This window comes from Haemorhous mexicanus, chromosome 3, assembly GCF_027477595.1.
Source record: "Haemorhous mexicanus isolate bHaeMex1 chromosome 3, bHaeMex1.pri, whole genome shotgun sequence".
Classification (NCBI taxonomy): domain Eukaryota; kingdom Metazoa; phylum Chordata; class Aves; order Passeriformes; family Fringillidae; genus Haemorhous; species Haemorhous mexicanus.
In genome coordinates, this window is record NC_082343.1 from 72144420 (window position 1) to 72159316 (window position 14897).

A 14897-nucleotide genomic window follows, 5' to 3' on the forward strand; every position below is an offset into this window, starting at 1 on the left:
TTTTAGCTAAGCACATCCGGCTTTAATAGACTAGTACCAAAGCTGCATTCTCTTTCAGTGAAAATTTAACAAGCAAGGACAAAGAGGAAAGCTGTACAACTTCTCCTGAGTAGTACAATGCTCAAGGATTTGTATTTTTTTTGGCTATATTTCTTTAAATGCTCATGGGTAAGGACTGCAAGAATAAGAAACACCATCTTAGAATGGCTGTGTAAAAAGATACATGCAAAGCTACATGATCTTTTGAAACTCCTTGCATGATTAAACCTGTGCAAGGCCCATGGGCCTTTCTGTAGCAAACAATCAATATAATAAATGAGATTACTGTTCATTTCCACATGTCTGGAGTATTAACTGCATATGGAATTCCAGACATTCTTTCACACTTACAGAAAAATTACATTTGTCAGACCAATTTATATCGTATGGAAGTTTAAACATGTAGTGCACTAAAGACAAACTAGATTAAAGATAGGAATTACACTCAGTTATTTCATCTTTTTATAGTGAGGCATTCATGTGAGACATGCTGAACGTAGAGTGTACTAAAAACCTGAGTGGAAAGCTATATACGAGAGCACACAGCTTCACCTACATAAATAAATTAGAACAAACAAATCAAGAAAAGCTTGAGAAGATCTTTTTATTTGCTTCCTATCTGTGAAGAAACCGTGATATTTTGGGTTTTGAGGTGGTAACAGCACCACATACTCCATCAACATTTAACTCTTATTCTTCTGGCAACTGACACATAAACACTTGACCATGACGGATATGAAAGGTTTTTTTTGCTTATCTACTTCTAAAATTCTCTTCCTTGCCCTGCCCTAGTAGCAAAGGTACCCCATGGACCTGCTGAGTCACAGAACCTGACAACAGTTGATCTTGGCAATAAAGTACACCTGCCTTTCAGTGTAAGCATGATGAGCACAGGTACTGACTGTACAGGCATCTTATCAGTAAGGAAGGAAAGCAAATTAGGTCAGTAGTTTCTAACTAAAACAAGATCAACAAGGAAGGACAGTCTAATCTAGAACCTGTGAATGCTGGCCAAGTACCTGCTGTTACTTTATTTGGTGTCTGGGCAATCAAAATGAGGGGGATAGTAACAAACAAAAGGTCAGATGCCAGCAGCTGAGTTCCTATTGAATCATCAGCTGTAAATGAAATCTGCTTTCCATGTTACCCAAATTTCAGTAGAGTTAGTCAAAATTCTACCACCTGCCCTGCTTCTCATTCAAATCTAATGTACACTTCACTTCCAAATTTGTATTTCTGCTTTATTATGCACCTTAGAAAGAAAACTTGGGAGTTTCCTTTGGGTTTAATAGTCTACTTATAGGCAAAATTACTGTACCTATACTAACCCAGAGCTAATCTCTTCCAAATACAGTAAATACTCATCTTGAAGTGACATTCTAGCTGGAAAAATTTCTGTTCAACCACAGAAAGAACAGCTGTCACAATAGGAAACTCAATTTAAAGAATTAAAAAAAGGGGAGAGGGCAGTGGTGTAGAACACACTGGAAGTATCAAAAACAAATAGAGAATCTCCTGACTAAGTAATGTGAAATAAGGAGCAGAGAGAAGTTTTGCCACGGGAACAGCAAGGAGTACCTTGCCAGTAAAGGGACCCTCCTTCCCCCCCCCAAATATTAATGCATTTGAGGAGAAGGAGGGACCATTAGTAAAGTGCAGTTATACTTCAGTGTATCCACAGCACAGGACCCTACCCAATAATTTCTACATCCCAAAATCTGATCTGTTAGGCTAAACTTTTCAGAAAAGGGTTCATTTGCACTTAGTGAATTTCAGCAATCAAGAACTTGTGCTTAGGTTTGTTTGTGGAGACCTGGAGACCTGAGAAAGGAAAAGAAGAAAAGCAAGCAGAACAATATTTGATGAAAAGCTGTGTAGACTCTCTAAAAAAATAGTATTTCAGAAATTAAATTAATTGGAAAAAAAAAAGTTGAAAACCATATCCTCCATGGTATTGCTCCAATGACTGCTGATCTCTCTTGTTAAAATCTTTATTCTTATTACTACTTTAAATTTGAACAACTTTAGCCCCTATTTCTTATCAGCTCTTTTTTTTTTTTCTAGATTAAAGACTGTTCTTCTAACAGAAATGTTTTCCTTGTGCAGATTCTATTAATAGGCAGCTTGCTAATGGTCTGACCTTTGTCATGGATAAATTAATTTCCTTGGGGCATTTTAACTCTAGTAATTCTTTTAGCCCTTTTTAGAGGTGTTACCAAGCTTTCAGCATCATTTAGAGAAGGTAAATCAAAAACTACAATAGCATATTTTCATAAATGTGTCTCACCAAGCAGTAATATATTATTATTATTATTGATATTTTATTGTTTACCTATCTAATGATTACATACACTCACTTGTATCTTTTGATACACCAGAACAGCAGATTTCTATATGATGCATGCCAACTGGTTCATTACAAACTTTGAACACTGCATTTCTGATAATTTTACACTCAGTGTACAGATCAAATATTCTGTGCTTTTCTTAACATTTTTGCTTTTTCTTTCAGCCAAAAAAAAAAAGAAAAAAAAACCCTAAAGCTTTAGGAAGACACACATACACTTTTCAGCTCAGCACACCATCAGAAATCATACTGTAGGGAAAGAGTGACCTTCTGTTGTTATCCACCTTTATCAGCAGGTAATGTCCTTCAGAGTTGACAGAATAACAATCCTAGAATTGCTACTTCCTTCTTGGAAACAGAAGCAAATTCAGAGAGAATGATTGTTCAGTTGTGAATATGCAAGTACACATACAAAACATCTGAGAAAAAACTTGTATTTTTTGCTCTTTAATGATCAATTACATTACTGATCAATTTCCTTTTTAAAATTTTCCTAGGCACTATTATAATGTTGGGCTACACTGAGGAGGAATACAACTGAAAATATGTACTAGTACATGTAGGAGAAAAGAACCACATTATCTATGCCAGTTCTTTGCAGGGTTACCTTGACAAGCATTTCAGCACAAGTAGTGGCATAAACAGCACTCAATCTCCTTTCCATACAGAGTTTCTTTCCTCTCCCACATTGCTGCCTCAGTATTTGGGATCAAGGAAGCATTTGTATGGCTGTTCAACAAACTACACAGGAAAGGAATGCAGATGATAACCAGGAAAGGACTGGGGTTCTTTTTTTCAGTTTTAGGGTTATTGGAAGCTGGGTCAGTTCTCTGACATGATGTATCGTGCTGTCACACAAACAGCTGTCCTCAGCTCAAATGAGGGATGGCACAGAGGAAAAAGTGAGTAACCAAAACACAAAGAACACTTGGGTCAGCACTGGATAGCCAGTTATTTAGGAGCAAGCAGTAGACACAGGAACACACCACTGCCTCCAATATGACATTAATAAAGAGTGTGATGGCACTGAGCAGAGTTCCAACAACTCTCAAAGTATTTAAAAGGCAAATGTGTACCTGAACTAAACACAGGTGCAGCACTGCACTGTATAAGGAAGAGCCTGTGGCTGCTTTTGGGCACTACATGACTGATGTTCTATGACTGACTGAAACAGACAGATAGTGGGTTCCTGGGAGCTCATCACAGAGTTACCCATAAGCCAGCCAAAACACTAGCCAGGAATACCAGCCATCACCACATGCAGATAAGCCCTTACCTAATCAATAAAGCCAGAAACACAGGGGGAAAATTCGCTGCAGTTAGAGGCCTCACCTGCGACAACATTCCCCACAGCAGCATTCCCAAGAGCAAAAAGGACATTCAACAGCCCTGGAACAAGGTTTTTTCTTTAGTGGAGACAAGAGCAAATCTCACAAGCAAAAGCCTGCTTGCTCACAGAAGACAATAAGCTGATTTGGGAACTGTTACCTGGTAGATGCACTTGGGAAGGAAGCTGGGCACCCAGGCACAGTGAACCTGATAAATGTGCACAAGTCCTTACAGAGGATGACAAGGCAACATCTCTTCATTTAATAAATTGTTGCTGACAAACTGATTGCCAAATCAACCAGGTAAAGCAGTGTGCAAATTATAATTGAAAATAAGTGCAGTTCTTCTAGCTGATGCAAGAGATGCAAAAATAATAACAATTTTTTTCAAATCAGAAAATGAGGACTGGGAAGTTTGCCAGAATCTGAAGAACTAATTGATGATCAGGATAAAATAGGAGCACTGAGAGAAGAAAAAGTAATTGCAGAGAAGCTAAATGAGTTCTTTGCATTGATTCATGCCCACTCTAGAAGCAACTGGGAGATCTCAAAGCGACAGCATTCTCTGGGGAAGGCTCATCAGAACCATCTGTCCAGAACTGAAGCAATCACAAACAACTTTAAGGAACAAACTGACAAAACAAAGAGTAACCAATCACCAGGACAGGATAATTATCCAACAGTTCTAAAAGAACTAATTAATTAAATAGCTTAATTATGAACAGCACTATGCAACCTCCTAAAACTGTAACAAACATGAAAAGATTCCAAGTGAGAATCAAGTCTGGTGTCTGAACCAGGTAAATTAGAAGAGACCACAAAAAAACCCAAAAAAAAGATTAACCCCCCCCACCAAAAAAAAAAAAAAAAAAAAGAAGTGGACACAATCAGCTTTAAGACTTCTAATTTCTGACTTAAGCATTTACTGAGCCCTTTGAAGGGATTAACAAACATGCATAAAAAAGACCCATCTGATATCACCCATGTGACTTTCCAAGAGACTTTGATAACGAAGTCACTCACCAAAATCCTAGTGAAACTAAGGAGTCATGCTGAAAGGGAGAATGTTCTGGTATAGATAGATGATTAGAGGATGTAAAACAGAGTAAATTATTAGTTTCTGCAATGGTGGAAGATGACCAGTGGAATTCCCAAGGCTTTGTTCTAGGATCTGTTGTATTCAATTTGTCCATAAACACAGAAACTGGGCAGCAGCAGTGAAATGAAAGAATGTACTGATTTCACCATGACATTCAAAGTACCTAAGATGAAGGCTGACTGAAAAGCTGAAAAAGAATTGTGGTCAGTTGGTAATAAAATAGCAGATGAAATTTAAATGCATTAATTTACACATTAAAGGTTCCATGGAAAAGAACAAACCAAACATATCTTCATGTATAAAATGACAGACTATAAACCAACCATATCTACCTAGAGAGCAATCTTGGAGTTAATGACAGAGTTTAATGACCACAGATCAAGAAAGCAAATAAAGTATTGGGAATTATTGGGAAATAAATTTATGCAGGCATGTATATCTACGATATGGCCACATCTTAAGTGCTGTGTTCTGGTTTCCTCCTCTCAAAAAAAGACTGGAATCAGGACTGGAAAATATTATGAGAAAAGCAACATGGCTACACCATGGCATGGAACAGTCTATCAGAAAGGACAACATAAGCAAGGACCCCTCAGCATGGAGAAGAGAATAGGATAAACACCTAGAACATCAAGGGAGGTGCGAAAAGACATTTGCAATACAAGAACCACAAAGCATCAAATAAAGACAGTAAAGACAAAATTCAAAATAGGTAAAAGGAATAGTTTGCTATGTAACTCCTTGTCAATGGATCTTTAACACGTTAAAAGTTTACATGGGGTTGAAGGGAGACTGTAGAATTTCATAGAAAAGAAGTCAGCTGAGGTTTATTTCATACACAGCTGGCTGAGGGTGTTTCCAAACTGGAAAGAGTTGGAGGTTTGGTAAGTACACACAGGAAGTTTCATACAAGCCTGCTCCATTTTTATTGTTCTCCAGACATCTGAATTTCACCATTGCTAAGTATCAAGAGGAGACTGGATGAACTGCTCATGTGATCCAATGTAATTATCATTTTGCTGAATAGGCAATTACTGCATCCAGTGATGTCAGATTCTTAAACAAATGCTTCCCAATTTCAAAATTAGGAACACTAAAGTGTAAGGGGACCTTTCTATACAACAGGCATAAGATTGCTCCTATACAAATTTTAGTATCACACCCTGCGTTTGTGCTCTTAGGATTGTAAACAGACTCCCAACTGATAAAACATTACACAAAAGCTGGCAGGGCCCCAAAATGCCACCTAAGCTCAGGTAGTGCCTGACAGAAGCTACTGTCCTATTTCGGCAAGGTCTCTGTTCCAAAAGCATGGCCTGCTTGTGACTTGTGATATTAACCACAGCCTGAGAAAGTCACTCTTTCTGCAGTTTATCTGGAAAGCTTAGAGATTATAATGATGTGGGGAAGTGGAACAGAACCCTGCTAGAAGATTTCTTGAGATGGGCAAAACACTACAATGCTGACTAGAAACAGAATCATGCAAAGCTTATCCTGCAAGACAGAGGCTCTACACAAACACTTCTGACAGTTTTGACAGCATGTGGCAACCACCAAGGATTTTTTTGTTACTCCACACAAGGAAGGTCCAAAGCCAATCATGAATACATACTTCAGCTGTGTGTAAAAGCCCAGTTGACTTCCCCAGTCCTGCCCTCAAGATTCAGCTTTTCCAGTCTTCTGTATTCCCTACCCAAGACTGTGACACAGTCTTGCCAACTCAATTTCCCCAAAAGTCTGCCTCAGAGTTGAATCATTACCCTTCCATTCCTTCTGACTCCTTCACTCAAGGAAGAAAATGAGCTGAGAAAAAAAGGGAAAAGAATTATAACTGCAGTGTGAAGCAAAGAACAGAGACTATTTGGGTTGCAACTGTGGAATTCAGTGTGTGGTGTGGGTGCAAGTCATTAAGCCTATTTCCAGTGCTCCCATTTTTATTTTCACTGTACTTAATAATTAAAGTCACAATTATGACAGCCCTTGAGAAAGTCTGAATGCTGGTTTTCCTCTATTTCTTCCCCTGTGTTTCTAGCTACTATGAATGCCAGTAAAAAGCCTGATCCCACAAAACCTGCAACCTGAAAACTCAGAAAAACACATGCACACACAGACACACATACACACACTTCCTTTCTTCACATATCAGTTTGTAGTCCTGAAGATTTTTAATGCTTTTAATATGATAATAATAATAATGATGATTTTTCCTTCTCTTTGATTTTTCCCACAGCAGACAATTTTACTCACACTGCTGTTACTTCATTTATTTTCAACACATACCAACTCATACTGTAACTCATTAGCTGTCAGCATTAAAAAAAAAAAGATTAGCAGTGCCAACTACACCTCAGGAAAAACATTTGCACTCCACACAGCTCAAGTGTTTATTACATACTGCAGAAAAAGTGGTGCACTACATTATCTATGTTCTTCTTCTTGTTTCTGCAGGGCTAAGCTGACAATTGACAATTGCATGCTTGTTTCAAATCTGCAGTAAGAAATAATTATTCTGAAGACATTGCATATATAATCAACACAATGTAAAAGCTAAGGTTTTTTCTGATACACAAGCTACTTCTTCACTCATTTGTATTTTGATAAAACAACTGACAATTTAACACAAAATGCAATGCTAACCTTGTGAAGAAAGATGTATTTTAGGACCACTTAATAGCCAAATAAGAAGCTAAACTCTGAATACTAAATAACAACAAAATTTGAGGTAGATATGAACCTACAGATCATTATGACACATAGCTATTATCTCAGGAACCTAGAAAAGCTACCCTTAAAATGACAGATTAAGTTTAGGAGAAAGGCATTACTTAATTAAGGATCCTTAATCTCAGTTCCATAATTTGTTGAGTTTTTCATTCAATGGTCACAAGAAAGAATAACTATAAATCTAGGAAAATAAAATGCCTTTGACATTTTTCATGTTATTTACACAGCATTTACATAGTATTTTACTAAAGTGTCTTGGAAGACTAAACTATACAAGAGCAGTCTGAACCTAGAAATACTCAGATATGCTACAGCAGATATTTAGAAGAAGAGAAACAACTTAATCTTTGTTCCTGTTCCTTGTGCATTATCATAGAAAACAGGGATGCTGGTAAACAGGAAAGGAACAAATTATTTTTGTATTTGGAAGGAGAAAGAATATTGTTCAGTATAGCCAATCCAGCTACTTTCTTTAACTTCCTTCAATGATAGCAACCCAAAAAACCTCCTTCCAACAAACCCCCAAGAATAACTAACCCTGGGATAAACTGAATAGGATAACTAAATTATCTCAAACTAGTCTAGATGCTGACCAGCCAAGAAAGGTCCTTACTTTTAAGACTGATCTTAATGTAATTTAATGTTCTCTGGTTTGGGACCTTGTTCCACACTTGAACATCTATGCTTTAGATAAAAATTATTTTCTTCTTAAAACTTACCTGGCAATAGAGCTGAGTAATTTGCCCTACATAGGGCACTCCACTCTTACCAATGCATCAATCTGTAAGACTGGGATCCTTCACCAAGCTCTGAGTTTTATCTTCAGTAAATGTAAGAAAGATCACTGTGATACAGCAGGACAATAGAGCAACACCCTTGGAGTTCTAATAAAGTTGGCAGCAACTATACTCAGAATTTTACTTCATGATACAAGGCACTTTGACAAAGTCTAAGCATTTATTTCTACATGAACATCCCAGATGCAGTACTCCAGGCATGTGGTTTTCTCTGGTAAAGGAGAGAAACACTTTGCTATCTTATGCAGTTAGAGAGTATGGGAAGATGACTAAGGGTACAAAGATAATGGTATGGAAGTCACAGGGAAAACCAAACCACAGTGGAACTCCCTGGATGAAATATGGTCAGCATATCTGACCTCCCACACACTATGCAACCTAAGGGGACCCAATGGAGGGTGGAGCAGAGTGGAGACACCATGGCCAGGCACAGTGTTGAAACCCTTGCAGAGGAGGGAACTCAGTGGTACTTTCTAGTTGATAAGCCCCATAGTAGCTGAAAACCAAGGGAGATAAAGGAAAATGTCCTGCTCTTGAATCAGTAGCTGTTATGAAATCATTCTATTTGGACTAATGCATGTCCCCACCCCAAGATTATCCCAGGTACTATCCTGAGATATCCACCCCCTAGTACAACCACCTCTCACTAAGAGCTATGACCAAAGCCACTCAAGTCCCACCTAAACATAAAGAAAAAGTATAAAAATGAGTTAAGAATGGGAAGAAATGGGGGAAGACTCCATTGTAACTTCTGGGATCAGTCGACAAGCTGAATCTGTCTTTTCCCTCATAGGGACGCCTACTGTGTAAGCAATGTGATCTCTACATGCTGAATGATTGTCTCAGACCAGCTTTTATTGGGGATTAGAGCTTGTTAGTACGTTGTTTAAACTAATACATTGCTTTGAATATACTTTTTGCAGTCTGATACTATCACTGGCAAGTCTCAAACCTTCACCTTTCACAATTCTATTAATAAGAGTGTTGGTCTGCAAACTGTCCTCCAAGGGTACTGCCCTCTGCCCACAGTGGGTAAAGGAGGAGGAGGAGGTTCCTCTGTTAGGTGTGTGACCCTGAATAAGTCAGTTGGACAGATCCACTGGGACTGCTTAGTGAAGGGTCCCATAATGGGACACTGACAGACTGGTTGGGCACAAGGGTCACGGCTTTCCTGGGGCTCTGACAGACTATTTAAACACAAAGGGGTTGAGTAAATCTCCCCTTTTTACATGACAGCAAGGAAGATATTTTCCTCTGCTTTCATATTGCTTAGCTCTAGAAAAGTCACACTTCTTTTGCAAGTGAGGAAGACAGGAGGAAGCCCAACAATTACCAACAACTAAATATTCAAATAGCTTGTTGCTTTAAAAAATATTTCTTAAAACTAGGGGGAAAAAAAGGTACTTATTTCTTAAAACTAGGGGGAAAAAAAGGTACTCAAAGGACTGTTTCTACACATAGATAGACAAGTTAATCAACTGTCCGCTGTATTGCTTTGAATTTTTAATCTAAATTATTTAATTACAATTATTTACTACTTAGAAATGCTGTCAACCATTTAAAATTTTTATTTGGTAAATGCATAAAAGTAGGACACTGAAAACAAGCTTATACACAATAATACACAGACACATCAGAGGATTAATATATAAAAATCAAGAGATGAAAAACTGACCTGCTGCTTCTGGTATTTGTTTAGCAGGGTTAAAAATACAATGTAACATCTGGAGCAGTCTGCTAAAGCTGCACAGAAGTCATTGTAGGTAGAAAGTTTGCTATAAAGAAAAAAAAAAAAATGAATGAAAGTACTATTTTCCACAAAACATTTTTTAGAAAGTCACTTTTGATTCTCAGAGCTGTATTTTCCAACAAATGAAGTGAATGCCAATACTTCTAGCAGAGGCCTGTGCAGTTATATAAGAGCACAACAGAAGCCTAGCTATCCTTGGCACAGTGCATTACAGGAAGAAGCAAACATAAGGAGCTTCCCAACCTGCTTACCATACGGGCACAGTATGCTAACACCAGCACTACTTAGCGCTAAAGGGGAGAACTGGAATTTCAAGATGATGTGGGAAGTCAGATGAGAGGAAATGAAGGGTCCCTTCCTAGTGCACACCTAGTAGAGCCCAGCAACAGCACTAAGAGACACCTCTCTCACCAGCAAATAGAGACTATGCCTCTTTGCAGGCAGGATTTATCTCTGCACATTTCCTAACATCTGCTCCAGTCCTGCACTGCTTACCTTGCCCACTGCCAGAACAGGGAACTGGACATGCTTTGGTCACACCATAAAAATGCAATAACAGAACAAACTAGGATAACATCTTACTCCTTATGTAGTCAAAACCAGAAAAGATCTGTGTTGATGTTCAATTACAACTTATTACAGGAAGATTTACAGTCTTATTGAATGAATAATCTGAATAGATTGAACACATTCTCTATGAAGAAGCTGCCTAAAGTTGATTGAGAGATTAATCATTCTGTATTACTAGAAGACAAAACAAAATTCAAATCTGAGCTCTTTACTGCATAGTATATATATATTTTTTTGGTGTGACTGCAATTTCCAGGCAGCTAATTAAATTGATTTCTATGGCTAATTTGTATTCTTGGATCATGTGGTTTTAATCTTGAGGAAAAAAATTGAAGCACCAGGAAACTTTAAGTAAGGTAAGGTGAGTTATTTTTTCTCCATATTGAATTCTATACCAAGTAAATGTCCTTATTAGAATTACAGTGTAAGTATCAATTACACTTAATTGCAAACTCATTATCCCAGTTTTCATGGCATTTTCCAAGTAAAAGAAATGCTCTCTCCTCAGAAGAAGTAAATATGCTCAAAGTGCTATAATCATTGCAAGAGCTCATTTTTAGGAACAAAACTAGAGACAGATGTGAACAAGGTAGCATGGAATTGGGGAAGCCATTCACATGCTTCACAGATGGCACAAACAGCAAAGAAGCAGATTTGCTTGGTTTCAGCTGTGGGGAGGAAGGAGTGCCAGCCCCTTACAGAGCCACTGCTCAAAGCATAGCTCAGCCTCATCCAGAGAGGAGAACGTGATGGACAATTTGGAGTACCTGAACAGGAGGAGAAGCCCACAAGAGAATCTCACTGAACATAGAGCAACATGACTCAATGCACTAAAAAAGCAGCAATGGCAAATACTTCACCCAGCACATCACTCATAAATTGCACTTATTATCCCACTATTCCTGAAATTACCAATGGCCATTTCACAACTTCTTCCAAATCCTTACATTGTCTGCGAGTCCATCTAGCACTGAATATTGCAAGCTGATGCTTGGTAACTGGAAGACTTTTGATTGAGAAACTATTCAGATTACAAAAAGATCTTTGTGCTGACTAACTCACACTGATCTCCCTCTAAAAAGCACGACTTGGGAAGCAGCCGTTGGCTGCTCATAAAACTGAGATTCTTTCAGCACTTCCATCTGCACACTCAAGCCCTGATCCCAGGGTTAATCTCTTCAAACACTCTGTAACAGCTCAAAACAATGAACACTAGTCACATTTTCCCTCTTGTGTATTTTATTTCACAACACACAGTTCCTTGTGTAATTTCTCTCATTATTCTTTTTTCAAATGTGGCCTAAACCAGGATTAATAAATACCTAATAACTTATGCAGCTTTAAAATACAAGAAATGGTACTTTAAAAAACTCAATCAAAATCGGTGGGATCAAAGAATGACACAATACAACAAAATATTTTTCACAGGATGATGAATCCAAGTCTGTATGGCTACAATTACACAATTCTGTAAGCATTAACAGAGACACAATTAACATACAATATAATTACAAGCTACACAGAGCTTTTAAAAAAGAGTTCAATGTAAACCTTCCAAACTCAGTGCTTGCTCCTGCCTCCTTCGAGGGAGGGGGACGTGCCTGCAGAGAGAACTGTGTCCGCACGTACCTGAGGACGCTGACAATCCAGATGCACACGTCCTTGTCGCTGCTGCGCTGCTCCAGCGCCACGCAGAGCTCGGGGATGGCAGCGCTGGGGCTGAGCTGGCGGCGCGACAGCGCGCAGTTAGCCAGGATCCGCAGAGTGGCCGTCAGCTGCACATGGAGGTTCGAACAGTCAGTAACCACCGCTGCCCACAGCACAAGCCAGTACAGCTCGGGTCTCACTTACAGCACCTCAAGCACTCTGCGTGCCCGCTAACATTCTGCAGCTAGGTGTTAACCAATAAATAACAACGTGGGGGGAGCAGGATGGTGTGTTTGGGATAACTGTTTGAAAGTGTAAGATTGACACTGGTCTTTGACTGCATATAACCTCCTTCTATGAGGGACACAGGATCTTTCATGCTTTAAAATCTTGCATGTATACAGCCATGTATCAAGTGGAATTAGGTGAAACCCTGCGGATGGTTAAAGGAATTTTTTGCATAATTCCTCAATAAATCTTAGTATTGCAAATTTATATTTAAATCTTGAAAATACTAATATATATTTTGATGATAACTGCAAACTAAAATGTATTGATTTTAAAACACAATCAGATTTATTCCAATTAAAAAATTAAAAGTTAATCATGATAAAAGAAATTCACTGTTTGAACAATTAAGTGCTCAGGTCTATTTGAAGAAACCAAAACATCTTCAGATGATACTGTTCTATTTCAAGGAGCTTAAAGCATAATCTAACTCTGGTAGATGTACAAATGCATCACCTATTCAAAATATTGCACATTTTGAAATATTCTGGTTCTCTTCCAAGGCAAGAGTATTCAAATGACAAGGTCAGACAGGCAATGACATTTAAGTTATTTTGATCTAATCCAGAACTTACTACAAAATGAAGTCATTCAGTCATTCAATCTTATGCGGATATGGGAATTCTTCCAAGTTTCCTTATTCAGAGTGAAGTTATTAACTTCAATTTGGTTTTGAATGGAGTTTGATAAGGCACAAAAACTATCTGTTCAAATTGTTTCTTATCACAAAAAACTCTGGAAATTAAGCATTTTATCACTAAATTGGACTGCTTATCCAATGATATGCAATTGCTAATTTTAAAGAAAAACTCTTGACAAAGAGCAGGTTAAGATGCTGTGTTTCAGCTTTTGCACATGGGACTCTATGCATATTCTGTCCATACTCCAGCAGCTTCCAAATTTGCTACCCTATTTCAACAAATTTGACAGCAGAGTACAAATCTTCAGCAACCCCATGATGCTCTGTAATGGGGCAACAGGAGATGCAACATGTCAAAATGGAGAAGCAAGGCATAGAGGGAAAAACTATGTGACAATGCAGGATGTGAATGGATTTAACTTCAGCAATAAAAATGCAATTTATACTATATTCATAATACAGAGAATCTGAACCTACAGAAGCCATTTGCTTCATATCACTCATATTTTAAGAAGACATATGGGATTTTTGATTATTTTTACTGAACAACTGCAAAAAAAATTTCCAGATGTATATTCCTTCTCAAGTCACGATGCTTCAAAAATCAACACAATACTGGAGGTACATTTTAATAAATATATTCTGATCAAATACTTTGCTTTTCAAAAGTTTTGGTAGAAAAATTCTTGTCACATGGAATAGAGACAGCTGACTCCATTTGGTGCTTACATACAAGACGTTCACAGTCAGCCTAGGATGATAGTTTTTGAATTCTAGCTAAGCTTCAATTGACACAATAAAAGAAATTAAGGAAAAGCCACATATTAAGTGTTGTTCAAACCCAGACAAGAGCTTTCACTACAGCAAAGAGACTTACATATTAGAGAATGGGGAAAAATCAATAGATGATGGCACAGAGGTCTCCAAAAAGAGAGCAAAACTTTTCAATGCTTGATACAGTTAGATGGTTCAAAATCCTCAAGCAGTAAATTCTATCAAGAGCAACCCTCAGACAAAGGTTGGAAAGGAAAAGCAATGCAAACAACATATACACTTAAATGTGCAAGAAAACAGCATTCAGCAGCTCACAGAAGTATATATCCATAAAACACACTTAATGTGCAACTGAGACTTGAAGAGTACAGTTTGAAAAATAACAGAAGCTAGCCAGACAGCAGCTGAATTCTAGAGATACTGTGATTGCTTCAAGCAGACCCTATGTTTGGGGGAGAAATGCATAACCATTATCTTTAGCAACCCCCACCAGTCCTAATCCTTACATTGCCATATGAAAGATTAAATTCACCCAAACAGAAAATTTAACTGATGACAAATGCTATTTTTAAAGGAAAAGACATTTAAGTGCTTTTCAGTTAAGGAACAGGGAATACTTACTAAGTCTTGACAGTGAGTCTTCAAAAATCTTGGTTTTTGAGCAAGCACTACTGTATTTTGTATAAATATTAACAGACTGTTAGGTTAAGCAACATAAAATTAATCAAAGTTGATCCTGGTTTCATGCCTTCTATTAAGGGGAAAAAAAATTACTAACATTTTTATTCTTGTACTGTGTGACTTCTGCGAAAAAACCATTGTGGAAGAATGAAGAAATCAGATAGGGACTCTATTCCCACAAAAAGGATCTAGCAAGATTATGTATAACACTGC

General features: G+C 37.8%; 1 protein-coding gene across 5 annotated transcripts in view; it reads right to left on the reverse strand.

Moving 5' to 3' along the window:
* The window catches only part of ARMC2 (armadillo repeat containing 2), a 69946-nt gene that overhangs the window by 22099 nt on the left and 32950 nt on the right, over positions 1–14897 (reverse strand). For all 5 annotated transcript variants that reach the window (XM_059842317.1, XM_059842318.1, XM_059842319.1 and 2 more), the window contains 2 exons: positions 12284–12429; positions 10010–10109 (listed from right to left, as the gene is read on the reverse strand). In XM_059842317.1, the coding sequence (XP_059698300.1) occupies positions 10010–10109; positions 12284–12429 (246 nt within the window). The remainder of the gene's footprint in view (positions 1–10009; positions 10110–12283; positions 12430–14897) is intronic.